The 18,254-nt window shown below is 49.6% G+C and overlaps 1 protein-coding gene across 2 annotated transcripts in view; it reads left to right on the forward strand.

Moving 5' to 3' along the window:
* The window catches only part of PRKCA (protein kinase C alpha), a 1,411,833-nt gene that overhangs the window by 1,143,964 nt on the left and 249,615 nt on the right, over positions 1–18,254 (forward strand). Inside the window, exon 9 of one of the 2 annotated variants that reach the window (XM_078654314.1) lies at positions 17,661–17,684. The exons of the other annotated variant lie outside the window; for it this stretch is intronic. Within the exon in view, the coding sequence (XP_078510440.1) occupies positions 17,661–17,684 (24 nt within the window). The remainder of the gene's footprint in view (positions 1–17,660; positions 17,685–18,254) is intronic. 2 annotated transcript variants of the gene reach the window in all.

Genomic DNA, 18,254 nt, shown 5'->3' on the forward strand with positions numbered 1-18,254 from the left:
GGGCTAGGCTAGCGACCACGAGGTCCTGTAATCTGGGGCACCAATCTGCCAAAGTACTGCTGGGAAGTGCGCTGGCGAGGGGTCGGCTGTAGGAAGATGCTCCCTGAAAACCTGCATTTTGAAGCGAGAGAGGGAGTCAGCTGCATTGTTCAGAACACCAGGAACATGTTTGGCCTTAAAATTGACATTCCATTTAAGGCACTGCAAAACAATTTCTTTGATCAGACGAAGTATGAAAGGACATCGTGCTCCCTGCTGGTTTATACATTCCACTACTGTCATGTTGTCTGACCAAAACACCACTGATTGATTACATAGGTGTTCGGGCCAGACCATCAATGCCACCCATATTGGGAAGAGTTCTAGGAAGCCAATATTGGTGGTCAGACCCCATGTTCTCCATACCTCCGGCCACTGTTGAGCGACCCACCTGTTCCCTAAGATGGCGCCAAAGCCCACACTACCGGCGGCATCAGTCCACAGGCCCAACTCTGCTGATGTTGTGAGCGGGCCGAGCCAGACCACCCTGCCGTTAAAATCCTCCAGGAATGCCATCCATATAAGCATATCCTGGCGAATTTCAGACGATAGCCGAGTGCGGTGATGTTTCTCTCTCAGCCCCTTCATTGCTTGAGCAATGGAGCGAGAGAAAGGGCGAGCCATGGGGATGATCCTCAGTGCGAAGTTCAACTGCCCTACCACCTCCTGTAATTGCTGCAGGGTGACCTTATCTCTCCGTAGGCATAAACGTAGTGCTGTTTTGAATTTGTCCACCTTGTCCCTAGGCAATCTACAACATCCCTCCACTGAATCAATCTCAATGCCGAGGAATTCTAAGCAGGTGGTCGGGCCAACAGTCTTCCCGGGCGCAAGCGGGACACCAAAAGCCCGCATGAGCACGCAAAATTCCTGCAATGCCAGTGCACACTCCTGAGATCCCGCCGTACCCAGGAAGAGGAAATCATCCAAATAATGCATGACCTGCTGGTGGCCCGTCGCTTGTCTCATGGCCCATTCAAGAAAAGAGCTAAACATCTCAAAGTAAGCACAAGATATAGAACAACCCATGGGCATGCATTTATCCATGTAGAACATATCCCCAAAGGTGAAGCCTAAGAGATGTTGATCCGCTGGGTGTACCGGGAGGAGGCGAAAGGCTGATTCTATGTCTGATTTCGCCATCAGCGCCCCGGGCCCCGTGGCCTGTAATAAGTTAACAGCCTGATCAAAAGAGGCGTACTTAACACTACAGATACCCTCGTCAATGGCATCATTCAGTGACGCCCCCCTAGGTGCTGACAAGTTGTGGATCAATCTGAATTGCCCTTTCTCTTTTTTGGGGACGACTCCTAATGGGGAACACACAAAATTGGGCACCGGTACTTCAGTGAAAGGGCCAGCTATCCTGCCTAAAGATAGCTCCTTGTCAATCTTGGCGGCCACCACAGCCGGATTGTGCTTTACTGACAATTGGTTTTTACAGTGCGCGCTGCCTGTGTATCCTGCTGCAGGGATCCTAAAGCCCTTAGAAAAACCTTCTTGAAGTAGGGTGGCCGATGTGTGGTCCGGGTATCTGTTCAACCATGGAATCATTGCCACCACATCCACTGGCGTGGGGGGGCCTAACTGGTTTGTCTTACAGTGGCTTTCCCCTACCCCTCTGTCCCGTGTTCCCATGCTTGGACCTACAGGCAGTTTCTGGATGTGAGGGGTGACCACAGGAGGAACATGCATGTCTAAACTTACACGCGCCCCTTGTGCAGGTGCGCCTATTAAAATCCCAGCACACCCCTTTTTTCTCTGCCCCACTGGCCCTAAACTTCCCAGGCACCTCACTCGTTTGGGGGGGCCGAAAGGGCTGTTGGGGTCTAGCGGAGAACACCTTGACCGAACCGGAGAACTGAGGGGGGGGTGCATTATCCGAGAACTGTTTATGCCATGACATGGAGTCCACCGTGTCCCATGCCAATGATCTATTGAATTCCAATGCTTTCCTGAAATTCAAATCATACCCTTTCCACGCATCCCCAGAATATTGTTCACTCCACCCCACAATCCTGCTCGAGTAGCATGCCAATGGCGCCTGTAAATCTGGAGGTCGTTCAGCCTTAATAGCAGTGAATACAGCCCAAGCCTTAATCCAGTTGATCAGTGTTTCCTCAACCCTAAATCTAGCACACTGCACCCTCCATTCACTTGGGTGCATCCACTCCTTCAGTGTTTTCGCATGCTCCATTTCCCTATTATCTAATAACAAAGAATAAATATATACATATTTATCTGCCCAAACCATCTCCTTCACAGCTAACGACACATGTTGAGCCAAATTCTCACTCCTGGAAGGTAGAACACCGTCCCCCAAGAGTGGCAATGCCACTTCTTTACCAAGTGCGGGCACCGGGGCCGGCTGCCCATTAGCTCCATCCGGCTGGGGAAGACTTGGACCTGCAAGGGGAGAAGATACTGGCAATGCAACACTGTCGGCGACCGCTGCCGATTTGATCTTTTCTACAAACCTCGCCGCCTCTGCTGCATGATCTGCAGAGTCTGGGAAAGCTCCCCCTTTTTGTAGCCAGGGCATCAAGGCCGTTATCTGAGACAACAGTTCAGGGGGCATTGAATCTAAATTCCCGCCTGGGACAACAGGTACAACTGGGGTTATGCCCAATGGTACTGGCGCAGTAGGCAAGGCGGGTGCCGGTTGTGGCAAGCCTGTAGCCGGGATTGCGGCCACCGGTGGGGGAGCAGACCCTGCGTCTCCTGGCGGCACGACAGGCACCGGCACCACAGGGGCTGGGGGTATAGGCATAGGTATAAGCGGGGGTGGGATGACCGCCAGCGGCACGGCAGGTACCGGCTCTACTGGCCCTGGGGCGGGTGCAGCATACCTGGGTCTCTTGGGCTTAGACTTCCTAGGTGGGGTAACAAAATCCCCCCTTGGCAATGGCGCCTCCCTCTGGCGGACAGGCCTACCCGATGGGCCAGGGGCATCACCATGCCTCTCATTCAACCGTGCTTCCAGCTCATCTACCTTCCCTAGCCGCTGTTTAATTTCACCCATCTCACGCATCATGGCCCGCATCATAGCCTCCATGTTGGACCCACCTTTACCACCCCGCGGACCTGGCATGATAAAACCCCAACAACCAGCTGCCTACTCTCCTAATATCACGACAGGCCAACTTTGTGTACCTTTCAGATGGAGGGTCACCAGGGGGCTTTCAGCACCATGCAACGGCGACTGCAACACTAGCGGCTTGTCCGCTTATGTAAGGGGTGAGTAAACCTAATGTAGACCCACCCGGCGGCCACCAGGAGCGATGAATGCTAGCCCCCCGTACCCCTCTTACCGACCAGTCCCGTGTACTCGCCGGCGATATTGGTCTGTGATCACGTCCCCCACCAGGCTGCGCGTTTAATCTCCTTACGTCCTCTCTGAAGAATGAATTGCCCCAATAATGTCGTTAGAGGCCTGGAATAGAGAAATGCATTAACACCGTGTGACAAAGCAGGGGCAAATTCAGGAAAACTTAGTTCAGATACAATGGAGGTTTGAACCCCCCTTGTTAATAGCAAAAGACAAAGGCCGCCTTAAAGAACAGTTATAAAACCTCAGTTCACTATCACCGCTTATTAAAAACAGAACAGTAATGAAGTCTCAAATACCTTTTCCTTCAGTAACACAATCCTATAACAGTTCCCCCAATACAGGTGCCTCTTATTGCAAAACAGTCCCGAATAATAGTTACACAGGGCACTTCGCTTTATCTCTTCGAAACAGTCATGAAAAGAAAACAGTTGTCCAGTATCACTTGTTAAATTTCATAAGACAGTTAACTTTTCCACTTGTACTATATTGCACTTTATACAATTAGAAAAATGCCCCACTAAATTCGGGTCTCCCCTCCAGGTCCTGCCCTGGTCGACCCTGCTTAGCTTCAGAAAGTGCTCCTTTTGTTCCGCTGAAACAACCTCTCCGCTCTGCCCTAAAGTGGCGGGAAAACCTCTCTTTGTACCGCGTTATGTAACCTCGCTTTGTACCGCGTTATATATGCGGTTGAATCAACAGCCGGTATCGTCCCCAACAACAGCCGCTCACTTCTGCCTCGCTATGCCCGCCGCTTCCTTCAGCGCGGCTCCTCTCCCCTACCGGCTGCCTGCAGGACCCAAAATCCACCGGCTGACCGGTGCGCCGTCCCTGGGCCACCCGCCCTTTACAATACCTTACGGGACCTCGAACCGGCCCGTACCACGCTCCCGACCCGATCCGGCCACAGGCTCCCGGCGAGTCACTGCTCCCTGGAAAGCTCCCCCTCACAAGACGGCCGACTCCACGCGGCGGATATCTGCAATCAAAGGGACTCCGGAACCTGTAAAAAGGAAATGACCCGATCCGGCCACCGGCTCCCGGCGAGTCACTGCTCCCCGGAAAGCTCCCCCTCACAAGACGGCTGACTCCACGCGGTGGATATCTGTAATAAAAGGGGACTCCGGAACCTGCAAAAAAGGAAAGACAAGAAATTAATAAAACAAAGAAGCCCCGAGCGCGGGGCACACCGTGCAGTGAGGGAGCGTCCAGGGACAAGGGGGTCTCCTGGGCGCTCCCCACCTCTTTATTCTCCAAGGGGCCAGGCGGGGGGGGGCACGCCCCCCCCGGCCCGCCCCTCCTGTAGCCCGCCCCCCCTGACCCGGACCTTCTACCTGGTATCCGGGTCAGGGAGGCCGCCGGCCAATCGGTGGTGGGTCGCGCCCCCCAGGGCCCGCCCCCACCACCGAGCGACAACAATGGGGAAAGAGGGGGAGACGGTCGCCGCGCCGCCATGCGTGCGGGGGGGCCGAGGGCCCCCCCTTTTCATATCTGCGCCTTTGTATAGGTGCTATTAATCGTGTTCTCCAGTAGATGTCAGTGCAGGCCAGGCTGAGCAAGATAATCCTTCAAACCCTGATTTATCATGCTTACAACAGCTCTGTTCGCAAAGTGACAAAACAGCCAATTTTAATTTATTAATACTTTTATTGCCTGCACGGGTTTCCGTTGTGGCGAAGGATGATTTGTTTATTTTGTCTGCGCGTTTCTCTATGCGCTTTCTATCGCGTGAGATTTGTTACATCGATTTAGTTTAAGGTGCATCGACCAAATTAAGTTTTTAGACATTGATTCATCGGACAGATCTTAGACGCCATCGACAAGAGTGGGCAGTGTGCTTCCTAGTCACGTCTGACACGCACAGTGGGCAGTGTGCTTCCTGTTCACGGCTGACACGCACTGTGGGCTGTGTAGTGTCCTGCTGGACACGTTCTAGTGTCTCAACAGACACTGGTCTTTCCAGCCATTCCCTCGAGGGCTGGACACACATGCACCTGACACCCATCCATCACAGGGGTCACGAGTGACGTGAGCCTGTAAATAAAAGGGCCCGGATTCACGTGCTTGTGGCCAGTTACACCAGTATGTATTGTCTAAATAAACTTTATCATCATCATCATCAGTTACACCAGTATTCATACCGAGTGTCTGTGTAATCATTCTATCTCGCATGTGGGCCTAGGGCCCACACCACAACATTGGCGAAGAGCAGGTACTGCCCCGCGTGTAGACAGGCAGTGACTTCGGGTTGTTGGGGAGGAAATGGTGCAAGAGACTAAGGTCCACCCCCCGCACCCACTCTCAACTGGACGTTGCAGGGCGGGACGGCAGCCATCCATAGCATACACCAGCAAGGCCTTTGCAACCCTACTGCTGACCGATACAAGTTGAGAAGCATCCCCTGCTCCTGAAGTGCCCGCACAGGAGAAAAGAGTGGATCGACCCGGGGCCGCACCCAACTCTAGTGTAAAAGCCCCTTGCGATTAGGAGTGTGCCCATAAAGCAAGAGGGGGCTCCCAGCGTGATAGTAGGCCACCACCATAGCCGCAGTAAGAGGCGGCAACGTGCCAGCAAGCACACCACAATGACCAACAATATCCCAGCGGAAAAAAAGGGGACCGACCACCTTAGCTCCGACGCCTGCATCTCCAGCGGGGCCCACGGCATGAAGGAAGACCTCCAAGGCCTCGTTGAGTGGCCTAGCGGTGACTCACTGGGCCGCACCCGGTGTGGCACAGACTCCACTCAGGAAGGCTAGTGATCTCTGTGGGGCCTGTGAGTGCACCGTGGCCGCGCACTGAGCATTAGGAGTGCTCACTTGCTCCTAAATCACAACAAAAGACGCGGGCCTACATCCTTGCATGCAGCACCCCGCCCGTTAACAGGGCACTAAGATCAATGTAAGGAAGACTGGACAAGCCTCTCCAGCCCCCGCATGGCCGGTAGTTGTAGGGAAGGAGTGCATGTGAGAGTAGGCAGAAGGCTGCAGTGCTAGAATACATGGCACTGAACGCCACTATCTCCTACCACATGAGGTGAACTAAATGAGCCAACACTGTGAGCCATGAGAAGCAGTAGCGCCACATTGCAGAGGCTTGCCACACCGCGAACCGAGAGGCAGAGCAAGCAGCCTGCTAACCCAGCCCCAGGAAGAGACTTCCCTGCTCACCGACACCAGTGCTGAAAAACACTGCCCACAGACGACATACCTGCACCTAAGCAGCACACAGCCCGGTACCCACATATCCTGGACAATAGAGGCAGGCAGTTTCCAGGAAAAACTGCCGGGGCCTGAATCTTAAATGCTGCACTGCCACCTAGTGGCCACACATGGTACTGCGCCCAAATGCAGCAAGGACAGGACATTGAAACTGCATTACAGCTGCATCTCCTCCCCCAGTGTGGCTCACAGTTTCAGCGAAGCTGCCGCATCACGCAAAGTAGCCGCAGTACCCCTAACGGTAGTGAGTGGTACCGCATCCTGCACTGCAAGTAGCCAGCATGTGCCTGAAGTGACCCCATCCGAGGATCACTCATTCCACTCCACACTGAAATGGAGAAGGCATTTGCCCCCATCAGTGAGGAGGACACTGCACAGCCCAACCACAGGGAGAGAATAGAGAATCAATGCAAGGACGAAGGTAATGGAACAAGAGGCAGCCTAGCAAGCCTCAGAGAAAGTGTAAGGAGAATACGCGCTGCATGCACACCCCAGTGGCTTTCTGACACCACCACAAGGAAGAAGGAAAGAACCAACATAGCCTGCAACGTTGCGCAGTCCCCCAGGAAGTAATATCATTTCAGCAGAGGATGTTAAGGCCCACAAGTTCCACTGCCTGCAGCCAAAGACTGACAAACATAGTGCCACCCACTCCCTGTTTGTCTATTTGCTCGAAGGGGAGAAGGACCAGGAACCCTTCAGAGGGTCACAGGAAGCTCAACAGCAAAATCTGCCTGGAGCCTAGCTACACCCAAAAAGCATAGCTAAAGACAGCGAGTCCCGCTACACAGCTAGTGAACCACGAGGACCCCTGTGCATAGTACACACAAAACTCCCAGTGACCGTCTAACGACATAGCCAGCGAGGATATTGTGCCACTCACCCTCATTGGTGAATGGCCACCACCACAAGAAAGAAGAGCAGGAACACCAAGTGCCAGAAGAGGGCGCCCACAAAGAGGACGAAGCTCGAGAAGTCCAAGGTGAGCAGCGCATGCACCCATAAGTGTTCCAGCACCGGCGAACGCCCAGGAGAGAGACATCTCCAAAGAGAAGACGCAATTGCTGAAGGCAGCAAGAAGTAAATCCACATCTCCACATCTCCACTGCTCCAGCGAAGCCTCGCAGTGGGCCAAAGACAGCACAGAGTGTCCTCCCTCACACTGCCTCAAGATGGAGTCATTGGTGACCCAAGACAGGCAAGAGGAGAGTCGCACACTCCACGTGGCAAGCTGCCACCACCCCACATTGCTCCAAGGATAAGCAACATGTGGCCGGATGCCACGTGTACTGCAAGCATGCAGTGACCAACCCTGCTAAGAAGGCCTGAACTGAGGCAGAGGCAGACGCCACGACCTGAAGAAGAAATACAGAAGTGAAGTGGCTGTACGCCACCCAGCACCCAGGAAGAAGAAGAGAGGAAAGCAATGGGAGGTCTCGCCCGCATGGTCCAGAGACTGGTAAAGTTGATAGGGCCAGTTGGCCTAGTTGGAAGAAGGTGCATGCGACTGCACCCGGAACAAGAGTCGAAAAGAAGAGTGACAATCCTGTCACCTTGAAGAACTGGACAAACACATGTGCGCTAGAGAGAACAAGAGGAGAAGCACAAGGACTTGTAGCACCACAAGCCAAGAGCACACCCAGAGACCCCAGACAGCCACCAAGGCGGACCGACGTCCCTGGAGACAGCCCTATGGAAGAACCAAACGTAAGCTGCAGCAAGCGCGAACCACGTCTCTCCCCAATGCTTCCCAGTGCGACCGTCCATTCCTGAGTGTCGGCAGTCTAAGTCGAACGGCATCCCTGCTCCTGCCCGCAGATGCCAGAGTTGTAGGAACAGCCTCAGCAAGCTGCGAAGTTCCTTGAGAAAACTCCTCTCCTACAAGATCACCACCTGTCGTCCAGGTCCAATGGCAACCACATCATAATTGCCATGTGCACGACACCGCACTCAGCCTGAAATGTGGAAGTGTAACCGGAGGGTCTACACTAAGAATTAGACAGCCAACCAGGTTCAGGAGGGAAAGTCGTGAGTGGCCGGACATCAAAGCGAACTCGAGCTGCTAAAGGAGTGCATCCAGACACATCAACAGCAAGTGAAGGGGGTGACAACCAGAGAATGACCTGGCGACCGCCCAGCGGGAGACAGAGAGTAAGCCGCCAGCATGTGTAAACAGTCTCATGCCTCACGTTTCTCAGCGTGTCCATCACGCCACTGTCACCGACATCCTAGTCACCCAAGAAGTCTAAGTGCATGGATGTAACTGCCTCCTCAAAGGAAATGGAAGCACCTGGCCAGCCCCCACTCTCAGTGATCAACTCAAGAACAAAGACCTGCAACCATCACAGGAAGTCATCACCAACTGTAGTCCAGATTCACCACATGGCTGGCAATGCCATCATGCCAGTCCTTGTCAAATGCGTCAAACACTACCATCTCTAGATGGACTGGAGTCCTACACCGTTGCCACACCCACCGACAAGAAGACCCAGAGGCTACCTGCTAACCTGGCTTACACCTGAACTGCGGCAGCGAGAGCATGTCTTGACCAAGACTTATCCATCCCTGAGGTTTGTGCGAGCGACTGGGTACTGGCTCTTCGTTGGTCTTGCAGCTGCCCCACATCGGCACACATGCAGCACCAGCGCAGCCCACAAGCAGTCCAGTGGTAAACCCGACAAAGGGCCTCCCCAGGCAGGAGAGTTGGACGAGAAATTGCCCCACGATGGGTTACAGGATACAGCAAAGTAGTCTAACAGAGACTCCAGTCGATCCAGCAACACCTTCGTGAACATTCACCATGGACTCCAACCATGCTCATGATGCACCCTGTTTTAATGAACCGTTAGACCCCCACCACAGACCATCTTTAAGGTAAGCAGAGTGGAACAACGCCAGAACTAAAGACATGTTCTCACCGGTATGCTGCTGGGATGCAGCTGACGTCTCCAAGCCAGCGTTCGTGTCCTGAAACACTAAGATTAAATGATGAGTACCCACCGAGATCGTCCTCCTGCAGTCAGAGTCACCAGCCCATGTCTGCTGTCTTCCTGCTGCCTGACACGAGAAACTGATGGACCCTGTGGTGTGTAGTTAATTGTTGTTTGCCCCTACAGGTTGGACTAGTGTTTGTTTTGTCTTCATAACATTTTTGGGAGGAATGTAGTGTCCTCCTGGACACGTTCTAGTGTCTCAACAGGCACTGGTCTTTCCAGCCACTCCCTCGAGGGCTGGACACACATGCCCCCGACACCCATCCATCACAGGCTTCACGAGTGACGTGAGCCTGTTAATAAACGGGCCCAGGTGCATGTGCTCGTGGCCAGTTACCAGTATTCATTCCAAGTGTCTGTGTAATCATTCTATCCAGCATGTGGGCCTAGGGCCCACAACACAACAGGCAGTGTGCTTCATTGTCACGGCTGACAAGCACTGCCCTTATTGTGAATGCACCAGAGCAGACTTACCACAATCAGAGATATTTCTGCTAGTGGTCTTCAAGAGCGCGCATCCCTTGTGCATCACATGTAATCTACAACAGGTGTCATCTCAATAAAGTGAATGGGGCAAAATGACCGTGGCAGATAGATGAGAAACCAGTGCTTTGGGAGCAGTAAGGGTAGCTAGTGATCAGTTATTTACAGTCTGAGTACACTATCTAAAAAATGTACTCTAAGTTAAGATACCTGTCTCTTTACCTTGGCTTCCAACCTTAGGTCTTGACATGATAACAGTTGCAGGAATATTCTCCCTTGTAGTTGTATCGTTTTGTAGATACTTTTATAAAGCGCCTCTGTTTCCCAGACGAGGCGCTGAGGCACTTTCGGTGGACGGTTATCGCTCCCCTCAATAGTTTCTGCTTGGTTGAAAGACTGTGGGTTTATTGTGTGGCTTTTTAGGTCTGAAATGGGAATCAAAAGCAGCTCTGGGAAAATGTCCTCTCCCACCTCCTGTACAATGCAGATGTTTGGTAGAATTCTCCCCAAGTCATTTTTGAAAGAAGTTTGGAAAATGGTGCACAATACATTTTGATGATAAATCCAGCCTTTCCGTCCCATCTCCTGGCGCCTCGCTCCTCTTGTTCTGCTGCCATCTTTCAGTGCCTCCCCTTTGTCCTCTTACCGTAACCTCTCTCTCGCCCTTCCTTTCTTCTGCTCCCTCCTATCGCTCTCTTGTTTCCCTCCTAATTCTTCTGTTTTCTTCATTTTCCTCACACTTTTCCCATACCCCACCTCATTTAAGTTTCACCCTTAATTTTTCCCACTTTTCCTACCCTGTTTAATCCGCTTTCCTTCTAGGGTCACCAGCCTCGGCAGGATGATCAGTCCGAGTGGTCTTCCCCTTTCAGACTATTAGGAGGGGGCTGATTAAGGGTCTCTCAAATTTCAGATCCCATGGATGTTGCTTGCAAGCACTAGATCCGCAGTTTCAGTGGGCCCCACACACTGTACCCAACATGGGATAATACAGGGGACCCCCAAGGACAGAGGATAAATGGATGGGACAGGATCTCCTGTAAAGATAACATTCATCCTTACAGTCTCTCAGTCGGGGAGTTCCTGACATTTTTGGTTGAGATGTATCTTCCTTTTGCCTTTTCCTTGGCGGTGTACCTTTATCCTAGTTCATGGTTGTCATGGCAGCACATTTGGGGTCCATGTTCTCCTCAATCATGGACACCTGGAAGAAACCAGTTTTTGTGAACACAGACCAGGCCAAACAACACTGCTGTCTGTGATGAGAAAAGTCAAATCCGAGCCCAGGACAGTACTAGTTTGATCGAGTCCGCTCGGAGTGCCTCTTTCAGGAGCCAGAGCAGGACTGAGAGCTCCTCCTTCCTGCTAATCCTGTGCTAGTGATGATAATAATCAGTGGCACTGGTAAACTACTCTTAACCACATTCCTCATTGCCTTTGGTCTTCCCATTAGCCACAGTAGCCCAACAAATTGAGTGATAACCAGGGCACAAGTCCTAAAAAAAGAAGTGGGGTACTGACCTAGTTTGGCAAAATGTAAGTGACATTACAGCGCGCGACATCACGGCGCGCAATATACAGCGCACTACATCACACATTGCATCACAGGAATTGGCATCATAGAAGGTGGCATCACAAGCCATGACTTTACAGGAAGTGGCCTCACAAGAAGTGACATCAGAACTAAAGCCCTCACATATATGTTTAGCAAGTATATCATGTGTAGGTTTGAGCGCATTGCAAGGACAATAGCACAGTGAACTATGGAAGATGATATGCAATATGCAATTTGCTTTGTGTAAATACTGGGAAAGACCAAAACATCTGATATTCTTACAGTGCATGCATATCTCCTAAACACAGTCTGAACAAAGTGAAAAGCTGCCTGTCTTAGGTATTTGTAAAGTGCTAACAAGGTGTGAGCCTTTGTTTCCCCTCCGCTTCATTTGCATCAGGTGTGAGGCTCCTGCCTGCTCCCAGTCAAGAGACTGAACAAAAGGAGGCAGATGACCCCTCAAATTCGGCCTTTGTTATGGGCCCAACAGGAGTCTTAAATAAGAAATCCCCGGCCCTGCCTGCACATTATTGCTTGTTGCAGATGTAAAGCAGACAACGTGCAGGTGCTGCTGAAAGTGTCCCGGTGTTTGGAAATGACACTGGGATGAGTTCAGCACATTAAGTCTGGACCAAATTCTTGGCAGGGTGGACGGCGTTCAACTTGTGAAAAAAGTGGGTGGACACTGTCCAGCCGCGTGTACTACCGACTCGTACTCTGGTGAGAACAAGGGTGCTCCATGCAGGGCGCTAGCATACGAGTTGGGGGCATTGGCGTCTGTGTCTTTAAGAACCACTGTAATGGCACAGTGTTAGAACTGGGGGTCTCTAGTTGGCAGAGGTAGGTACCACTGTCCAAATAGGGACCCTTGCTTCTAGTCAGGGTAAGAAGGATGCACTCTTTAGATAACCCCACCCTGGTAGCTTGGCACGAGCAGTCAGGCTTATCAAAGGCAACGTGCTAAGTATTTGTACCAACCCTCACAGTAACACAGTGATAACACCACAAACTGACTCCACAACAGTTTAGAAAAATAAAGGTATTTAATCTAAACTACACAAGACCAAAACAACAAAAATCCAACATACACAGTTCAAGAATATGGTTTCAAATGAGTTCTTAAGGTTGGGTTAAATAATCCACAGTTGCTTCACGTTTTAGCCAACCGTACCTTTAGATGTGACAAAAGTTCCAAGTGAAAGCTGTAGCGGTGAAAAACAAGCGATGCATCATTTCTGAGACCCTGGGGAGGCAACCCCGTTGGATGCAGCGGGCGTGTTGCGGTGACTCCGGTCTGTATGGGGAGGGATGCGATACCTTGCGTGGATTCCGGTGCACAGGTTTAGGTGGAAGCGGCGGCTCGCAAAAGGTATGATGCGACGATCTTCGGGGCGGGGACGATCTCTAGTGCGGCGACTATGCGCGGCTCAGCGGCGATCTTCTCCTCTCGCGGCCCCTCAATGCGATGGCTCTGCGACGACTCTTGCAGCAACGTGATGCGGTCCGCATGCAAGCGGTGCAACGATATCACCCAGTGACGACAGGCTCTGCGACGATACTCGCAGCGATGGTAATCTTCCCGCACCAGACTGGTGCGTCCCACAAACGAAGGATGCGACGACTGTGGCAGCGGCAACAGGCGCTGCGACTATCTCGGCCTTCGTAGCGGTGGGAATTTCCCTGCACTGACGGGGATGCGCTCGGCAAGCGAGCGATGCGTTAAAACTTGCAGAAAGTCTTTAAAATCTTGGTTTACAGCTTCCCAACACAGGTACAACTTCTAGAGGCACCACAACTGGCCCAAGCACTTTAAGAAGGACAGAACTCCCTCAGCAGAGTTCAGGGAAGCTGGGGGCGAAGTCCTTTTGTTCCTGGAACTTCTTAACAGGGAGCCAGCTCTACTTCAGGCCCTTGGAGATTCCTTCAAGCAAGAGGACACAGCACAAAGCAAAGTCCTTCCCCTCTCCTTGGCAGCAACGAAACTGCAGGTCAGTCCAGCAAAGCAACAGCAGGACAGTCTTCCTTCTTCAGTCTTCCATCTTTCTCCTTGGCAGAGGTTCCTTCTTGATTCCAGGATGAACTAATTGTCTGTAGTCTGGGGTCCTGTACTTATACCCCTAAACGTCTTTGTTCCCTTTGTGCATGAGGGCTCTGAGCCCGGTCTGTACCAGTTCTGGGTGTTCCTTGAGCACTTTGCTTTCCTGGCCTCTCCTTTCCTTTCAGAGAGAGGGGCAGGGTCGTCAGCCACCCAGAAGGAGGTGGAGCCAGCATTGTGGAAGGCAGGCACAGCCCTATTCAGCCCCAGGTGCTACCCCCTCCCACCACTCTAGATGCAGATGGAGCTATTCAGCCCAGGGATGGCCCGCTCAGCCTCTGGGAGCCACCCAGCCCCTGCCACTCACAAACCAGACAGTCAATCCACAAACAGGCCAAGTCACACAGAAAGGTCATACAAGAGAACAGCAACTTTATAAAAGTGCTGTTCTCAAACACAGGATTTAAAAACCACCTTTCCCAAAAGATGTTATTAAATTCTGAGTTCAGGGATACTAGACTTTTAAGTCCTATCTTGCTCCTATGGTAAGATATGCAGTTAGCCACTGTAGCCAGCCTTCCCCATGATAGCCTATGGGCAAGATAGCCTTACAATAGTGCAAAACGAAAACGGCTGTAATTCACTACAAAAGCATGTCACCTGCACTAGTACATGCTCTACCTTTGACATACACTGCACCCTGCCCAGGGGGGTACCTTAGGCCTTCCATAGGGGTGACCAATGAGTACTGAAAGGGAAGGGTTAGGCCTGGTCAGTGGGGACACTGACCAGGAGGACATGGCAGTTCACAGACTGCACACAGGCATTGCGGTGGCAGGCCTGAGACACCATTTTAGGGCTACTCATGTGGGTGGCACAATCAGTGCTGCAGGCCCACTAGTTGCATTTTTATCACCAGCCCTGGCACACACGGTGCACTTTACTAGGGACTTCTTGGTGATACAAACATGCAAATCATGGATAACCAATTACAATAACAATTTACACAGGGAGCACTTGCACTTTGACACTGATCAGCAGTGGCAAAGTGCCCAAAGCATCTAAACCAGCAAAAACGAAATCCCGCACAGTCTCAAAAATACTGGAGGCAGAGGCAAAAAGGCTGGGGAAACCATGACAAAGATGCCAGGTCTAACACACTGATTCAGAAAAGGAGGTGGTGATGAACAGAGTGCCTGAATTAAGCAGACCACTCTTACCCAGTCCAAAGATCAGGGCTTGATCCATCACCGTTTTTAGCTCACTGCACCATCCCAGCTCAGAACTTGGCTATATGCAAATTAGTCTGTTCCTGTCCCAGCGCATGATGGGAACAGGGAAAACCAAACTACCAAGCCAATTCTTATACTGGGAAGGAAACAAGCTTCCGGGGACCGGTTTCTGCCATTTCAGGCGTCGTCGGCCCGGCTTGCTTGAATCCTGATGGTGCAATGAGCAAGGGACTCACATCTGAGTATACCCTTCCACGCTTATGGTGGACAAAATGATTCAGAAAAGGAGGTGGTGATGAACAGAGTGCCTGAATTAAGCAGACCACTCTTACCCAGTCCAAAGATTAGGGCTTGATCCATCACCGTTTTTTAGCTCACTGCACCATCCCAGCTCTGAACTTGGCTATATGCAAATTAGTCTGTTCCTGTCCCAGTGCATGATGGGAACAGGGCAAACCAAACTAACACACAGCATGTCAAACATTTGCGGTCTGGCTGTAGCCAAGACCTTTTGGTTTTACTACAATTATTTGTATAATATAATGACCGCTAATGGTCTTCATCCAGCCTGCTTCATCCATCGGTCTATTTTGTTTCACTTACATTTGCTTCCGCCCCCTACATCATAAAGCATGCAGCAGTGGGTAAATGTACTTCAGCCAGTGGCTAACTTTACTGTCACGAGTTCCGTCACACTTTACTGTGTGTGACGGAACTCGACTCTTTAGCTAGGATCTATTCCGCACTTAAAGTTGTACCCTTAAGTGCCATGCACTACCATGCCATTGTGTTCTTTTGGAGACCAAAAAAAATTATTGTTTTTAGACAATGCTTTTTAGATTCGCAAAGGTTCTTCAGTTCCGCCAAATATAATGTTTTCCAAAAATCATGACAAAATAAAACAAAACCTTGACAAAGCAAAGGGGTTGGCTTCCAATGCCAAGCCCCTAGGCTTTACCATGGCTTTTACTAGATCTATTCTCAATTCCACACAGTACAGTTTTGTGATCTCAGTATGCGCAAACGTTACTTTGTGTTTTAAGATGTGCCTGATGGACTAAGGTTTGAAAATCAAACAGATGGCCCCAGTGTAATTGACATTTTTTATTTTATTGGCCGAGTAGGTCCAGAAAAAAAAACCTCAAGTATTCTAATCACCTTGTATATGTCATTAAAGCAGTTCTTTTCAGAATAATCTTCTTTTTCTAAAGTTCTACTTGTTACAAGATGTATTTCTGTGGCATTGCATGGGTTTGTTCCATATAGTACCTATGTAACATGGTTTCCATATCCTGTTAAATTGATATATTTAAAGACATGTGCGGTCTACTTGAGCAGTTAACAAACTTGTAATTGTGACGAGGCGGTAACAAGGTAATTCCATCCAAACTATACCAGGTTTGCTGCTTATGTTCCAGAAGAGCTCAGTGTTATCATGTTAGGAGTGGCCATGTTGGGAGTCTTTCCCATGACGCGAAAGCAGAATGTGTGTGATATTTGAAGTTCTGGTCAGCCCTGCAATTGAAAACTTTGATTGTTCTCTTAGATATAGTCATAAGAAATATTTTAATAGCTAATCAAATGCTGTCCCTCCCCTGTTCCCATTCCACGTGCTGAACTTGTATACTTTGTGTTTCATAATGCTGTAACCGAATTCCAAAATAGAGTCCCACTGCATAGCAGCGTGAGCAGATCGGGCACCACAGGTGATGTTGCAGCTTTCGTATATGGGATGCAGTAGCACAATTTTCATACAAGATTCATGAACAACTTTATATAATGCAGGGTGCAATAACAGATTTACCACACGTTGTATAATAGCATATTTGGTATGGTATCAGAATATATCGAGTTTCTAATCTTGTGCTACCACAATATCATAGTAAAAATATCCAACAACAAAATATCGAGAAGATAAGTATATATAGCTATGTATACGTTTACTATACTTACCACTACACACATGCGGATCTTCATTATATATATATATATATGGAGATGTGGAGTTAATCTCCATTTCTTTAAATGCACATACCGTCTCATAAATAAATATACTTACCATCTCGATACTATTCCTACAGTATTACGGTAGCACGCTGTAAAACTTAATATTCCCACATACAATCGGCATAGTTAACATCTTTTCAATATCAGGTTTGGATATGTAATGAAATAGCCGATCTTAAATATAGGATATGAGAGCAATGTTAGCAGACAGAATGCAATTACACATCTGTTCCAGAGACTGCAACAACAGCTTTGGGAAATAGAGGACAATTGAGGCATTATACATTTTAGGGCGCAATAATAGCTCAATCACATTTGGTGCAGTGGGGCATAAGCTCATGGTTTGCAAAAGCTATTTTAAATAACATATAGTTAACTGTTAAAACACATACACATGTTCTATTGAAAACTTTCTCTATTGAAACAGGATTTTCCTAAATAAATGATATTATGATTTTTTTATGTGTAGATGAAAAGCCCCTGGTACTGACTTTTCATATGTTACAGCGTTTTGCTTGGGCGTTGAAAACCTTAAAACAACATTATTTTGGTCATAATTGGCATTTCCCTTTTTCCTAATTTTGACCCCAGCTTTCATGTTATGTGCACTGCATTGACATTTGTTTTGCAAATTAGAGCTTTGCACAGCCTAATTTGTAAACAGTGTGACACTATAATCTTGCACATCAATGTTTTAATTGTTGCATGTGTTATCAATGTTGTTGAAACTGAGCAAACATTGAACACTTATCTCACCTATGGTTACAGGGTAAACGACATGATCGAGATAAGGTGCGTCCAAACAACAGGAAGTAAGGTGGTTGGCATGCTCTGTCTCTTCTCGTGAGATTAACCGGTTTGCTGTGATTGGGGTGTCTTCACTTTAAAGCTTTTGCACTCGCTGTGAGGTACTTCACTGAACACATTTGTGGCCAATGTGTTCTTGGTGGAGGGAGGTTGCACTCTCAAACGTTTCACGATTGTGAGATTTGTGGTTATGGTGTGGTCTTTTTGGGAGGTGATAAGAAACAGGTTAAGCAACTCTTACTAACGTACCTATATAACACCAAATAACGTTTGGATGCAGATTGAACTGACTTGTTTGTTGCTCAGCGCCTGAATATAGTCAAGTCTACCATGATGATACAGTAGAGGCCAGCCACATTGGAACATGTCTCATGAGTCCTTTCACCAATAGTCATGGTAGAGGTGTGTCAATGACAACAGCTGCAGTTCTACAAACCCTTCAGAAGTTCTCCCAGTGACCTCCCCGCCTCCACAGCTAGGCTTAAAGTTGAAGGTCACTGATGGACCCTGTTAACCTGTTGAACATGCTTGGCTAGCAAATGAAACAAATTAGAG

This window comes from Lissotriton helveticus, chromosome 7 (assembly GCF_964261635.1).
Source record: "Lissotriton helveticus chromosome 7, aLisHel1.1, whole genome shotgun sequence".
NCBI lineage: Eukaryota > Metazoa > Chordata > Amphibia > Caudata > Salamandridae > Lissotriton > Lissotriton helveticus.